The 15562-nt window shown below is 52.1% G+C and overlaps 1 protein-coding gene across 1 annotated transcript in view; it reads left to right on the top strand.

Annotated features, from left to right (window-relative positions):
- Positions 1-9542, top strand: part of TOP2A (DNA topoisomerase II alpha) — a 249024-nt gene extending 239482 nt beyond the window's left edge. The window contains exon 35 of the mRNA XM_029572748.1: positions 7352-9542. Within this exon, the coding sequence (XP_029428608.1) occupies positions 7352-7495 (144 nt within the window). The 3' untranslated portion in view covers positions 7496-9542. The remainder of the gene's footprint in view (positions 1-7351) is intronic.
- The last annotated feature ends 6020 nt before the right edge of the window (positions 9543-15562 follow it).

Genomic DNA, 15562 nt, shown 5'->3' on the forward strand with positions numbered 1-15562 from the left:
AGAGCAACTGCAACCGGGCTGTCCAGATGGTGGTCCAGCAACTTCAGTCGCTAGGCTGGGTGGTCAACGTTGCAAAGAGCCAGCTGATTCCAAGTCAACGGTTGGAGTTTTTGGGGGCGCGTTTCGATACCCTGGTGGGCAAGGTATTCCTGACTCGGCAGAGGATGGAGCATCTGATGTGTCAGGTGCAGAGGCTGCTGGGTCTCCCCTTGCCCACAGCCTGGGATTATATGCAGGTCATTGGACATATGGTGTCTACTCTGGAGATGGTACCGTGGGCTTTTGCTCATATGCGGCCATTACAAAGGGCTCTCCTTTCGCGCTGGGATCAGAAATCCGAGGATTACGGAGTACAGTTACCTCTGTTGGAGCCGGCGCGATCCAGCTTAGCGTGGTGGTTGGTCCCGGACAATTTGCTACAAGGAGTGGACCTCGAGCCCCCCAATTGGGTCATAGTGACGACGGATGCCAGTCTGACCGGTTGGGGAGCTGTCTGTCAATCACGGGCAGTACAAGGATCGTGGACCCCTCTCCAAGCTTCGTGGTCCATCAACCGTCTGGAGACCAGAGCGGTCCGCCTCGCCTTGCGTCAGCTTCTGCCCTTGGTGCGGGGACGGGCAGTTCGGGTCCTCACAACGCAACCACGGTAGCATACATAAATCGCCAGGGCGGCACGAGAAGTCAGCAGGTGGCGGTCGAGGCGTCCTTGTTAATGACCTGGGCGGAGCGCCACCTCGCCCGCATCGCGGCCACTCACATCGCAGGCGTAGACAATGTGCAAGCGGATTATCTCAGTCGTCAGCACTTGGATCCCGGGGAATGGGAGCTCTCGGACCAGGCGATGAGTCTCATCACCCGGCGATGGGGGGTGCCGCGCCTAGACCTGATGGCAACTCGACTCAACGCCAAAGCAGCGCGTTTTTTCAGCCGGAGGCGAGAACACGGATCGGAGGGGGTGGATGCTCTAGCGATTCCATGGCCTTATCACATCCTCCTATATGTGTTTCCCCCCTGGCCCTTAGTCGGCAAGGTGTTGCGGCGTCTGGAATCCCATCAGGGTCCAGTGATTCTGGTGGCTCCCGAGTGGCCAAGAAGACCATGGTTTGCCGACCTAGTCAATCTAGCCAGAGACGGGCCTTTACGGTTGGGCCACCTTCCGAACCTTCTTCGTCAGGGACCAGTATTTTTCGATCTAGCGGATCGCTTTTGTCTTGCGGCTTGGCTTATGAACGGAGGCGTTTGAGAAGGAAAGGTTATTCTGAACCGGTGATTTCTACCTTGCTTCGCGCGCGGAGACCTTCTACCACGCTTGCTTATGCCAGGGTATGGAAAGTTTTTGATTCCTGGTGCGCGGCCGCCCAGGTTCAGCCTCGTCGGGCGGTCATAGCGGATATCCTTACTTTTCTTCAGGAGGGTCTGAAGAAGGGGTTAGCTTACAGTTCTCTGAGGGTCCAGGTGGCGGCTCTGGGTTGTTTGAGGGGAAAGATTGAAGGCTCCTCTCTCGCATGTCATCCGGATGTGTCCAGATTCTTGCGCGGTGTACGAAATTTGCGTCCTCCTCTCAGAGCCCCTTGTCCTTCATGGAACCTGAATTTGGTACTCAAGGGCCTCACCGTCACGCCCTTTGAGCCGCTGAAGCGAGCCACTTTAAAGGATCTCACCCTCAAGACAGTGTTTTTAGTGGCTATAGCGTCCGCGCGTCGGGTATCGGAGCTACAGGCGCTCTCGTGCAGGGAGCCGTTCTTGCGTATCTCGGACTCAGGGGTGTCGTTGCGTACGGTTCCTTCGTTCTTGCCTAAGGTGGTCTCGGCTTTTCACGTTAATCAGTCTGTGGACTTGCCGTCTTTCTCGGAGAAGGAGCTGCAGTCTTCTCACGGTTCCGACTTGAAGCGTTTGGATGTTCGTCGAGTGCTTTTGCGATATTTGGAAGTCACCAATGCTTTTCGGCGGTCGGATCACTTGTTTGTGTTGTGGCAAGGGCCCAAAAAGGGTTTACAGGCCTCTAAGGCTACTATTGCCCGCTGGCTGAAGGGCTCGATTGCGTCCACGTACATTGGGTGTGGTAAGTCCGTTCCGGACGGGCTTAAAGCCCACTCTCTCCGTTCCCAGGCGTCTTCCTGGGCGGAGAGTACTCAGGTCTCTAGCCAGGAGATTTGCAGAGCTGCCACTTGGAAGTCGTTGCATACTTTTGCTCGCCATTATCGAGTAGATGTTCGTGGGCCGTCGGCTGATTCTTTTGGCAGCAGTGTGATTCGAGCGGGACTCTCGGGGTCCCATCCCATTTAAGGCGGCTTGGGTACATCCCAGCAGTCTGGACTGATCCTGGTACGTACAGGGAAAGGAAAATTATGTTTCTTACCTGATAATTTTCGTTCCTGTAGTACCAAGGATCAGTCCAGATGCCCGCCCTCTTTTGTACACAAGGGAGTCCGCTCGAGATGCTTTTTACTCACTGTGCTGTACCACTGGAACCTGGTAAGTGGAATTTCCGTCTTTACCTTTTGGGATATGGTGTTCCATATGTGCGGTTTGTTTAGTTTGCGCTTTGCGTTTTCACAATGAAGGAATTCTTTGCGCTTAGGCGATTACTGTTCTTAACGTTACTGCTTGATCTAGACAGTTGCTATGGTTAATTGGTTAAGTGGGCGGAGGTGTTTTTTCTCTGCTTTGTTATTCATTATACTGAGGGCTAGCAGGTGGCACACCAGTATATCTGGGGGGTGCGTTCAGTTTTCTCTCTGACTCCATCTGCTGGAGGGGAGGCATAACCCAGCAGTCTGGACTGATCCTTGGTACTACAGGAACGAAAATTATCAGGTAAGAAACATAATTTTCCTTTGATTCCCGGCTTTCGCCTCGCAGTGACTGCTGGTCATCGACTGCACACCGGGTAATTTTATGGCACCGACCAGCTTTCATTGGTGCCCACGGACCATGTCCATCACAGGTCTGCATGAAGTCTGCATCCTCTGCCTGGGGGCCTCGCACAACGTCCGTGGGTGCCGTCTGTGTGATCAGATGACCCCCAAAGAGCGTTGGGCATGCCTCAATAAAATGGAGAAACTTTTCGGGACCCCGAAATCTGCTCCTTCTACTCCTGCGTCAGTCCTGTCGACGCCGAGAGGTCGCAGGGAACCTTCACTCACGCTTCCCCTGGTAATCCCTCTTGCTATCACCTCCTAGGATCGAGGGGACGGTGATAGATCCTTGATTGCCTCGCCGCTCTACTGGACATCGGGATCTTCTGCTTCCTTGGTGCCAAGGAAAGACCGGGCCGAACACCGAAGGAGGTCCTGCAAGCATCGCCACCAGTCGCCATCGCACGGCAAAGGTTCCAGGGTGGCATCAGCAGCTGCCACCGAAGAGATATCAGTCATTGGAGGCCCCATCCTCCAATGCCTCTGATAGTCCTAGGCGTTTCCCACTGACAGCAGTGCTGGGCACCGTGCCACCGAGGAAGAGCCGGTGATGCCTCATCCCCCCCTCCCTCAGTCCTGGCCACTCTGGACTTTCAGGAGGAGTTGGACCGCAGGGTGCAATCCACGGTGCTGAGTTGCCTGAGCCTCCGCCCTTGATTCTAGCGCCCCTGCTGGAGCGTCTGGACGTCCTCTTGTTCACCCAACGAAGCCGGTGCCAGAGGGACAGTCTGTTCCCCAGCGGCCACCAGTATGCTCCACTGGAGCTTTCCCAATTCTCGGGTCCTCAGAGGAGGAAGCTAGAGCCGGTACAGTGTTTCCCAGCCCACGGTTCCCCATGCCGGGTCCTTTCAGCCTTGGGGAACCGTGGAATCCCGTGATGCCCTTGAGCCCTCCAAAGCCATCGGAGCCCAGGGCCAATGGCCATCACGGACCTCGCCCATGGCAAGCTGGTCCTAGTGAGGAGGAAGGGCTTTACAACCCTTGGGGTGATGACTCCACGGATTCATCATCCATGTATTCGGATGACCCCCTCTCTGAGCCTTCCCTTCCGGAGGAAACATACAGATTTTCCCCCACCCCCAGGACTTGTCCTTTGCGATGTTTGCCATGGCCGAGGCCATTCCCTTTCAGCTTCTCACCGCGGAGGATGCGCGGCACAAAATGCTGGAGGTTCTCCAGTTCGTCAGTGCTCCTAAGGAGATTGTGGCGGTCCCTATCCACGACATTTTTAAGGACCTCCTCCGCATATGGAAGCACCCCATTTCTAGCTCCCCTGTCAATAGAAAGGCCAACGCCACTTACTTGGTGCAACAGGCTGTGGAGGTTGAGAAGCGGCAAGCCCCCCACCAGTCTGTTGTGGAGTCCGCTTTGAAAAAGGCCCAGCGCTCCCGCACCCATGCCTCTGCTCCTCCGGGACATGAGCACAGGGAGCTCGATGCCCTGGGTAGGAAAGTATTCCAAGACCCCAGCAAGCCCCAGCATGGGCTTTTGACTGGCAGCGAGGGAGCAGAAATCAGTTGGCCATACCCCTGACGTCAGATCCCCCAGTCAGAGGCAGGCTCATGAGCTTCACCCGTCGCTGGGAAGAGATCACATTGGACTGCCAGGAGTACCATCTAAATTTCAGCCAGCTCCCAGTGACCTCTCCCCCATGTCCATCATGGGATTCATCCACCCAACTGGTCGTTCTTCAGACGGAACTCTCCGTCCTCATTACAACGGGCACAGAGGAACCAGTCCCTCGCCATCAGCAGGGCCAAGGGTTCTAATCGAGGTATTTCCTCATTCTTAAGAGGAATAGCGGCTTGCGCCCCATTCTCGACCTCTGGGCATTGAACAAATTTCTCATAAGAGAAAAGTTCAAGATAGTCTCTCTGGGCAAGCTGATCCCGCTCCTCAGCCAAAGAGGCTGGCTTTGCTCTTCGATCTCAAGGAGGCTTACGCAGTCATTGCAATTATCCCCAGCCACTGGAAGTACCTCCACTTCATGGTGGGGAAAGCTCATTACCAGTACAAAGTGCTGCCCTTTGGGCTGGCATTGGCTTCCCCGTATTTTCACTAAATGCTTAGCTTTGGTGGCTGCCTACCTCAGACGTCACTCGGTACATGTTCCCCTATCTGGATGACTGGCTGGTCAAGAGCGACCCCACTCCAGAGCCTTCCATGCTCTGACCCTGACTGTGCAGACCCTGCAGACTGTGGTGTTTGTTATAAACTTCCCTAAGTCTCATCTCTGCCCATCTCCTCAGCTGGACTTTATAGGCGCCAGGTTGGACATGGCGCAAGCAAAAGCTTTTCTGCCCAGAGACCGGGCGGTCACCCATGCTCCGCTGGCCACCCTTGTCCAGAACAGTTGGAGGGTGTCAGCCTGTCTCTGTTCCGCCTACTGGGCCACATGGTGGCCTCCGTCTGTGACCCCTCTGGCTCGCCTCTGCATGCGAAGGCGGCAGGCGGCCCAGGATCTCAAGGTTCCTGTTGCAATTACGGATCCTCTAAGGGTGTCTCTGTCCTGGTGGGAAGATCTTTCCAACCTAGAAAAAGGACTTCCCTTCCAACCCTCTCCACCTCAGGTGATCCTCACCACTGATGCTTCCACTCAGGGCAGGGGAGCCCATGTGAACGGTATCCACATGCAAGGTCTCTGGACTGCCTCCAGAGCTCGCTCTGATAAACTTCCTGGAGCTTCGGGCAATCCGATGCACCTTGTGGGCATTCAGGGACCAGTGATCATCCAAGAAGGTCCTGATTCAGGTGGACAACCATGTTGCAATGTGGTATATCAACAAGCAGGGCAGCAAGGGTTTGTTCCTCCTCTACCATGAGGCGGTACAAATGTGGACCTGGGCCCTTTTACAGCGAATGTCTCTGCACGCGACCTACCTGCCAGGCCATCTCAACGTGCTTAATTGTACATTGAGTGAAAAAGAACTTTCTCAGATTAGTTTTAAATGTGCTACATGCTAACTTCATGGAATGCCCCCTAGTCCTTCTATTATCCGAAAGTGTAAATAACCGATTACATCTACCCGTTCTAGACCTCTGATTTTAATGGGAGACGTACCTGATATCCTTGATTTTGAGTTTTCCAACGAGATAGCAGAGCCCATTGAAGCGGACATGTGAGCACGAGCCCATGGAACTACCTTGATAGTGGATGTCATTGATCCCAGGATTTGAAAATAAGACTATGCAGTTAGAGCTGGATCTTATATAAAATTTGTCACCTGAGTTACAATTGTGGATATTCTTTTGGATATTAAACAAACCTGAAGATAGCTCCTAAATGTTCCAATTCCTGTGATGGAGTTAAACAGCTTTTTCTATACTGATTATTCAATCCAGTGTCCAGAGTAAAGACATTACGTATTTTGTTCGTTACACTTTTTGAAAATGTTTGGGCTCTGTTTAACCAATCATCGAGATATGGGTGCACTCTGATCCCTTGCTTTCGAAGGAATGCTGCAACCATCATAACCTTTGTATAAAGGTTCCTGGCACTGTTGACAGGTTTGACATTTTGGCTACTGCGAGGTCTTTCCTTGCGGCTGCTTACACCTATGTGGCTGCAGAGATTCCTTTGCCGAAGCAGATTAGACCCCACATTCCACAAGGGTGGCTCTGTGATTATTATTGCCTGTTGAGATTTGCCAAGCAGCGATGAGGTCATCATTGCACACCTTTTCCAAGCATTACCCCTTGGATGTTTGAGTTCAGAAGGAAGCTGTATTTGCACGGGCAATGTTGATTGAACCGCGGACATCCTCCCACCCTGTTCAGTAGTAGCTTTGGCACATCCCACTGGTGGGGATTGGCCTGCTTGAATGCAGAGGAAGGAGAAATTACTACTTACCTGATAATTTCCTTTTCTCTAAGGGCAGGCCAACCCCCAACCCGCCCTCTGCTGAATTTTTACTTTTGGTTCGCTTTTCGGTGCGGACATTGCAGAGTATTCCTGCTATTCGTTTGAAGACTGGTAAGTGGCTTAACCAGCCTCTCAGTTTAGTGAATAAGTTTATTCTTTTGGTTGAGCTCAGTGTTTCCTATTTGGAAGCATAAGTGATTGATTAGTAATCATTTTCGAGTTTAATCAGTTTGTCTATATTTTGGCTTTTCCAGAGGATACTGGCACACTGGGGCAGGGCTGTATATCCGTGATGTCAGCTTCTTATTCCCTCTCCATCTGCTGGCAGAGGTGCATTACCCACTGGTGGGGACTGGCCTGCCCTCATTAGAGGAAAGGAAACTATCAGATAAGTAATAATCTTTCCTGAAGTGACCATTTATTTTTTGAACATTATAAAGTGATAGAAAGTGAAAGTTGTGGAGCTATTGGATGCTGGAGCAACCAGTGTCTTCGGGTTTTTGTCACTGGAGGGTGCTGGATTGCTTGCGTCTTGGGTTATTTACAGAGTGACTGGTTCTTTCCCCTACAGAAATCCAAGAAGGCAGATGAGAGCTTCCATGTGACCCTGGACCCTGACTCAGACTCTGAATTGGCCATTGCTCCCCGAGAGCAGTCCCGGCGCGTCATGAAACGGATTCAGTATTTGGAGGAATCAGATGATGAGCTGTTTTAAACTGTGACTAGATCCCTTTCCAATTTTAACAGGACTTGTCTGCTCTGAGGGCTTCTCTCTCTCTTTTATGAGAGGAAAACTTGTATCCCTGCAAAGACTTTTATAATGTAGAAGTAGTAACTTTCTCTCCCTCCCCCACTTATGAGGACCATGTCAGTGAGTAATCTTCCTTTCAGCAGGCTCCTGTCAAATGAGATTTAGGGTCCTTACAGTTGTCTGATCTCTTTTTTAATACCTGAAAATTTGTAAAACAGTAGATGGAGGATAAAAAGGCAGGCCCAGAACCCGCATATTAAAGTTACAATGAAATTTGTGATAGCTTGGGGGTGGAACTGCCGCATGGGAGATCCAAATCCGGTTCCTGCTGCTTGAGCTGGCTGAGTGGGTGCTTCTGCCATCGGACTGGGTAGTGTGGCTGGATTACATTATCCATGGGAAGGAGGCACCCGTGTAGCTGTAAATGAAACCCATGAGAACTCAGCTTGGATCTCGAAGGCTTACTCAAGCCTTGCAAAATGTTAGTCACTGTCCCAAAAGCTGGACTCCTTTCATACTGTGAAACCACTGGCCCTGCCTGTCTGGGTTTAGAGCATTTTAAACTGGCACATCCACCCTTGGATGGCAGCTTGGCTGCAGCAGCTAAGAGAAGAGTTTGAGGTGGCAGAGGGGCTCTCCCACTGGCTCTGTCTCTCTTGTTTTTGTAATTTCTCAGGCATTATTGTTTTTAGAGGAGAGGGTGGTGGTCCCATTTCATCCTCCCCCCCCCCACACACACACACAGAGGGCTGGAGCTGGTAGTGTAGGCGCTTGGTGGGTATCCTGCACTTGCATTGCTGGAAGTGGGGAGAATGATATTTTGCCCCTACTTTATTTTATAGTGTAGTGCTATATATTACATTTAGTTTGGATTGTTGGTTTTTTAAATTATTTCTGGTAGTATTTGGCCCTTTCATTATGTTCCTGTTGTTGACAGGACAGCTGGAAAAGATGGAAAGGAGAGGGGGCAGCTTGCCTCGGGTTCTGCCTTTCCTCACGGCTGCTGATTTAATCTCCCTGTTGCTATTTGTAAAGAAGAAACCTTCTTTATAAAAAGAAATCAAATGTTAACAAAACATTCTCCTAAGCTTTATATTTAATGGCCAGCTTCCCCTCCCTCCTGTTACATCTTCAGAGCTTTTGCAGGCCGTGGGCTTGTTCTCTTCCAGTTTCACTCTGGGACTTCCTAGAGCTCATTCCCCCCCCCCCCCCTTAGCTTGAGAGGAGGGGGACAGACATCCCCTCTCCTCTCCCTAAAGTCTGCTGGCCAGATACATTTTTTGGGGGAGGGGCTAATTTTAAACCAGGCCACCTGCTGGAGCCATAGTGGAAGTGGCCCTGAAGTGCTGGTAGTGTCTGGAAGCCACGCGGTTACATTTTGTTTTTCTTAGGTTCAGTTCCTTTACCAAGCTCTGCTTGGGTTGAAAGGGATCTGGAAGAAGCCGCTGCTCCTTTCAGAAGCCACCCAAGCTAATTCCCATTTTTCAGCATTGCTCTTTAAATGCAGTGCTGCATCTTGGCAAGATCTTGCCTGTACTAGCGGTCAGTTACTTCCTTTGTGTGCATGTCTTATTCTCTCCCCCACGCCCCAAACCAAGCAAGGGGGGGGGGGGGGTTTGAGATAGGGAAGACATTCTGTTATATGCAGCCAAAATATTAAAGGGAATTGCATTCCTTGCTTTTACCTCCTGGTCATGTCTAATGCTGATTGTCAGTGTAAGCAGAGGGTTCGGGGAGGCTGGCTGGGCTCTTATGGATGGAATGTACATAGTTTTTTTTCCCCCTTTCAGCAAGAGATCGGTTTGAGCTCAGAATTTCTCTGCCTCTCCCATGTGTCCTGTATCGAACAGTGCCTGGCTTTCTAGCTCAGTTTATTTTCCAGAGCAGACATGCATCTTGTGTGTTTTAATGTTGTGTATCTGTAAATATTTCCTTTCGCTATTCTCTTGTTACAATCACTTTTTTCTAATACTTGAATATCTTATAATAAAACCTTTTTTTACATGCTGAATGTTGGTAATGCTATCTCTTGCAACACTTTGCACACAACCCTCATTTTTTTTTTAATTTGGAGTTCCCTGTGTACCCAGGTCAGTCCAGACTCCTGGGTTTTGCATCCCTGTCAGCAGATGAAGACAAAGTTTCACTGACACTGTACATAACCTTGTCTCCAGCAGATAGAAGATGGTGCAGACCTGCAGTCCGGAAAAAAAAAAAAGAGCTTGATAGAATGTTGGAACCTCCCAGGGGATTGTTAGGTCCTGGTAGGGCCATCTTCCCTGGTCTGAGACGGACGAGCAGAGGATTGGTGACCCTTTTGTACCTTGATCTAGTTCCGTGGGATGGGTGACTGCTCCGTATCCCTCATCCACCCCATATGGCAGCCTTGGAACCTCCATTTACCCTAGCGTGTAGCAGATGGACTAAGGACCAATGGGTATAGTGTACTCCTGCTAGCAGTTGGAGATGGATCAGATTTCAATCTGACGTCAGCCCTTAGTACATATACCCCTGCAGGAAGTGCAGCTCTTCAGTATTTTCCGTCTCCATAGCAGTTAGGGACTATCTGCACGCTCTCACAGCGTTAGAACCAAATTCAAAGAAAAAAAACAAATTTTAAAGAAACCTACCTGAAGACTAGCCCCGCTCTCCTGTGGTGATACCCTTGGGTCCCTCCCCCAGTTGAGATTCCCGAGGTGATTTCCGTGGTCCCTCGGAGGTAAGCCTCGGTCCGGAGGCCGAATCGCGGCGAGGACCTAGCCCCTGATCCTCGGGCGTGGCTGAGAGGCAGCGGGTGCGCCCTCGAGTGCGGTGGAGAAGGTATTTGCCCTCTCCCCCCGCAGCCGGAGACTGCCCAGGACAAAACCGGGAAGCGCCGAAGACAAGGTAAGGGTAGAAATCTTCTGCTTGAATCCGGTCTCCGAGGATCGAGAGAGAGCACAGGTCACCGACCGGGACCAGTGCCACTGGGTTGATCTGCCCTAGCAGGGCCAGGCCCCGGCTATTTCCAAGGGTCTACCCACGTGGAGACTCTCCGAGGGGGTCGCCATATTGCCCACGTGCTCACAATCTCCATCTTGGCCCTATTTGCTGCGCCGTTCGGCCCAAGCGCACAAAACCGAGCTAGGCGCACAAAGCATTTGTGCGCATAGATTTACAAGCACATAAAACCTTGTGCGCATAAGTTTGCACGCACAGAGCTGGGCGCATATATATGGCTGGACGCACAGCTATGCGCACAACTCACACTCATCTTAAGCGTACCGGAGCGCATAAGAGTTTACGCGCCGAAAGCCATGGCACCACCAGAATCAGGGATAAAAGCTCAAGGCCTCTGCCTAGCATGCCACATCAGAGCCGCACAAAGCGAGGAGGCCGACACCCTGTGCACACAGTGTGAGGAGGCCCTGGGAGATCCAGTCCAGGGCAGAGTACTATCTCCTCAGGGAGTACCCCGGACCTAGCAGATCACAGTGGGACCTCCCCACAGACGGGGGACCCCCAGGGAACCAGCTCCCCTCAGCTTAGATCCAGCGTCGATCTCATGGGTGGAGTTCTTCAAGGGGATTCACGCCTTTGTTCAAATGCAAACTGAACCTCCAGCTGGTCAGCCACATGCTCCACCGGAGGACCCGCAGGCCCCAGGTCCTTCAAGGCCCAGGCACAGGCTTCCTCTACCCAGAAGCCCCACCTATGGGGACTCTGACATCTCTGAAGAGGAAGCTGAGCCCCTAGAAGAGAGGGAGCTCCCCCCGGGCACAGAGCCTCACCCGAACCATGAGATGCTTCTTCACAAAGGACGAGCTCCCGGACCTGGTCACCCGTACTTTGGGGGAACCTAAACCGAACCCCCTACTGGAGGATCTTCATCAGACCTCTCGCCATTTCCCTCTGTTACAAGCGGCACAACAGCTGATTGACCTGGAATGGAATGCCCCGGAGTCCACATTCAAAGGGGGACGAGCTTTGGCAGCCATGTACCCCCTGGACCCGGCGACCAAAGATCTTCTTGCATGCCCAAGAGTTGATGCCATGGTCTGCGCGGTCTCTAAACGCACCACTATCCCAGTAGAGGAAGGAGCAGCACTCAAGGATGCACACGACTAGCGTCTGGAATCCATCCTCAGTCATTTGACGTAGCCGCTATGTCTCTACAAATTGCGGCTTGCTGCACAGTGGTGACACGTGCCTGCTTATCCCAAACCAGGAACACCCCGGGAGAAGACATGGAACCAGCAGTATCATTCCTCGCGGATGTTGCCTCCGACCTAGTGCGTACAGCGGCCAGAGAAGTGTCATCTGCGGTGGCGGCCAGAAGGCAACTCTGGCTTCGAAGCTGGTCGGCCGACGCATCTTCCAAAACGTGCCTCACAAGGATGCCCTTCAAAGGATCTCTCCTGTTTGGCAGCGAACTAGAGAAATTAGCCAACGAATGGGGCGAGTCCCCAGTGCCGCGCCTGCCGGAGGATAAAACTAAGAAAAACCAGCGACTCTACCCCAGGCCCTCCAGGGGCAGAACTTCACAGCGCTTCAGTCCTTACAGGAACAACTATCAAGCGCCCCGCCCTAAGAGCAGGAACCAGTCCTTTCGGAATAAGCACAACAAGAGGGGTACCAGCTCGGGTACAAGCCCCAGCCGCACCCCACAGTGAGATTCAGCCGACCCATCCAAGGGAAGAAGCCATAGGGGCAGACTAGCCCTATTCTACCACAGATGGGTCGAGATAACTTCGGACAAGTGGGTCCTAGCCATCATTCAGGAGGGGTATTACTTGGATTTTCTACATACCCCTCCGGACAAGTTCGTGGAGTCCCCCTGCCCACGACCTCTTCAAGAGGGCGGCAGTGGAAACTACACTGTCCAGACTACTGATCCTCGAGGCCATAGCTCCAGTGCCTCCACAAGAACTAAATACTGACATTATTCCATCTATTTTATCGTCCTCAAGAAAGAGGGAACATCCTGGACCTCAAGTGGGTCAACCGCCACCTGAGGATTCCCCGCTTCCGCATGGAAACCCTGTGATCCGTAATAAGGGCGATACAACCGGGAGAGTTTTTCACATCCCTGGATCTTTTGGAGGCCTACCTACACATCCCAATTCACCAGGAACACCAGCGCTACCTACGCTTCAAAGTCCTGAAGCGTCACTACCAATTCCGGGCACTACCTTTCGGGTTAGCCACAGCACCCCGGAAGTTCACCAAGGTAATAGTAGTGGTGGCGGCAACACTGAGGAAGGAAGGAATCCTAGTCTACCCTTACCTAGACTGGCTGATCAGGGCAAAGTCACCAGAGGAAAGCCACCAAGCAACCAGCAGAGTCATATCTCTACTGGAGAGCCTAGGATGGGTGGTCAACACCAAAGAAGACAAGGTCAGCCTGACCCCCACAAGGAGATTAAAACTGTGGAACCGGCTACAGACCTTGCTTGAACGATCCTCGTCCCACAGCATGGGATTACCTGCAAGTCCTCGGGCTGATGGCATCTACACTGTAAGCTGTGCCATGGGTGCAAGCCCGCATGAGGCCCCTACAGCACTCACTATCACAGTGGAGCCCACGGTCCCAGAACTACACCGTATGTCTATCGCTCCTGGGCAGAGTCCGGAACCAGCTACAGCCACCAGGAACAGTGGTGGCTGTAGGCCAACCACATGAGCCGAGGATCAAGACTATCCTCTCCAACCTGGACCCTACTCACCACAGATGCCAGTCTATGAGGCTGTGGAACACACTGCGAGGAGTTAACCGCCCAAGGGCAGTGGAACGCAGAAGAGGTGGGATGGAACGTCAATCGCCTAGAAGCATGGGCAGTCAGATTAGCCTGTCTGCAGTTCGCTCACAGACTCTGAGACAAAGCGGTCAGAGTAATGTCAGACAACGCCACAACAGTGGCCTACATCAACCGACAGGGGGGAACCAGAAGCCAACAGGTATCCCTAGAAATAGACCCCCTGATGGCGTGGGTGGAAGCAAATCTCCAGGAGATCTCCGCCGTCCACATCACTGGGAAAGACAACATCACGGCGGACTTCCTCAGCAGGGAAAGTCTAGACCCAGGAGAATGGAGGCTGTCGCCCGCAGCCTTCCAAATGATAGTGAATCGGTGGGGGACACCGGACATGGACCTTCTGGCAAACAGATCCAACGCACAAGTGTCCAGATACTTCAGCCGCAGGCGGGAACCGCAGTCCCAAGGGATCGATGCCCTGGTACAGACCTGGCCACCGGGGACCCTGCTATACGCCTTCCTGCCGTGGCCCCTATTGACTGCAATCATTCACAAGATACAACTACAAACTAGTTCTTCTGGTGGCTCCAGATTGGCCAAGAAGACCATGGTATGCAGACATGAGAAGGCTGCTGGCAGGGAACCCCCTACCCCTGCCTCCACACAGGGACCTGCCACAACAAGGTCCGATCCTCCACGAGGACCCAGCTCAATTCTCTCTTGGTCTGGCCCTTGAGAGGGCCCGCCTGAGAGAGCAGATACTCGGAGGCTGTAATCGACACCCTCCGAGCACGCAAGTTCTCCACATCGTTAACGTACATAATGATTTGGAGAGTATTTGAAGCCTGGTGCGAAGAACACAACATCAAGCCACGCTCATTTAAAGTTCCCTTGATCCTGGAATTCCTACAGAACGAGCTACAGAAGGGACTGTCCCTCAACTCCAACGTACAGGTGGCCGCACTGTCATGCTACGGCTCCAAGAGCGAGGGCGACAGCAGAGCCTCTCACCTGGACGTGTCACACTTCCTAAAAGGAGTCAAACACATTCGTCCACCACTAAAGTGGCCGGTACCTCTGTGGAATCTCAATCTCGTCTTGGACTTCCTAGCGGGAACCGCCTTCAGACCCCTCCGAGGACTGTCCCTCCGCCTGTTAACCTTAAAGACAGTGTTCTTGCTGGCAGTTTGCTCAGCCCGCCGCATCTCTGAACTACAAGCACTGTCCTGCCGTGAGCCATTCCTCAGGTTCACCCCAGGAACCATCCAACTACGCACGGTTCCCTCCTTTCTCCCCAAAGTGGTGTCTCACTTCCACCTTAACCAAACCATCTCGCTACCAACGACGGATGGCTTGAAGAATTCGGAAGAAGCCCGTAGTCTATGCCACCTCAATATCGGCAGACTCCTATCCAGATACCTGGAAATGTCGGAACCTGTACGAAAAACAGACCACCTTTTCGTCCTTCACAGCAGAAAGAGACAAGGGGAAGCGGGCGAGCATTGCCCACTGGATCAAGGAAGTCATCAAGGCGGCCTATGTAGAAGCTGGCAAGCCACCACCTCTACAGGTCAAGGCCCATTCTACCAGAGCCTAGGCAGTATCCTGGGCAGAAACTAGAATGCTGTCGCCTTCTGAGATCTGCAGGGCAGCGACATGGTCCTCCATCCATACCTTCTCCAGATTCTACCCTTTGGATGTTCAGGCTCGGGAGGACACGGCATTCGCAAGGACAATTCTAAGTGGGTCACAGGCAGCCTCCCACCCGGTTCGGGAGTAGCTTTTATACATCCCATTGGTCCTGAGTCCATCTGCTACATGCTAGGAAATGGAGAAATTACTTACCTGATAATTTCGTTTTCCTTAGTGTAGACAGATGGACTCAGCATCCAACCCTTGGCTGCCGTTACGCATGGTCTGTCAAATGGTTCAAGGGTAAGCCACGTTTTCATTTAACTAGGGCATCCACCCTGCCGGAAGTCTATGCTTTCCGGTTGAGTACACTGGCAGTCTCCAGCTATAGTCAATCAAACCAGTTCAAGTTAATCAAGTTTTAATGTTTAACTAAGTTATAAAGTTATTCAAGTTAGTCAGTCAGTCTGTCACACATATCCACAATGCTTTTCGAGGAGAATACTGAAGAGCTGCACTTCCTGCAGGGGTATATGTACTAAGGGCTGACGTCAGATTGAAATCTGATCCGTCTCCAACTGCTAGCAGGAGTACACTATACCCATTGGTCCTGAGTCCATCTGTCTACACTAAGGAAAACGAAATTATCAGGTAAGTAATTTCT

The sequence above is a fragment of the Rhinatrema bivittatum genome, chromosome 12 (assembly GCF_901001135.1).
Source record: "Rhinatrema bivittatum chromosome 12, aRhiBiv1.1, whole genome shotgun sequence".
NCBI lineage: Eukaryota > Metazoa > Chordata > Amphibia > Gymnophiona > Rhinatrematidae > Rhinatrema > Rhinatrema bivittatum.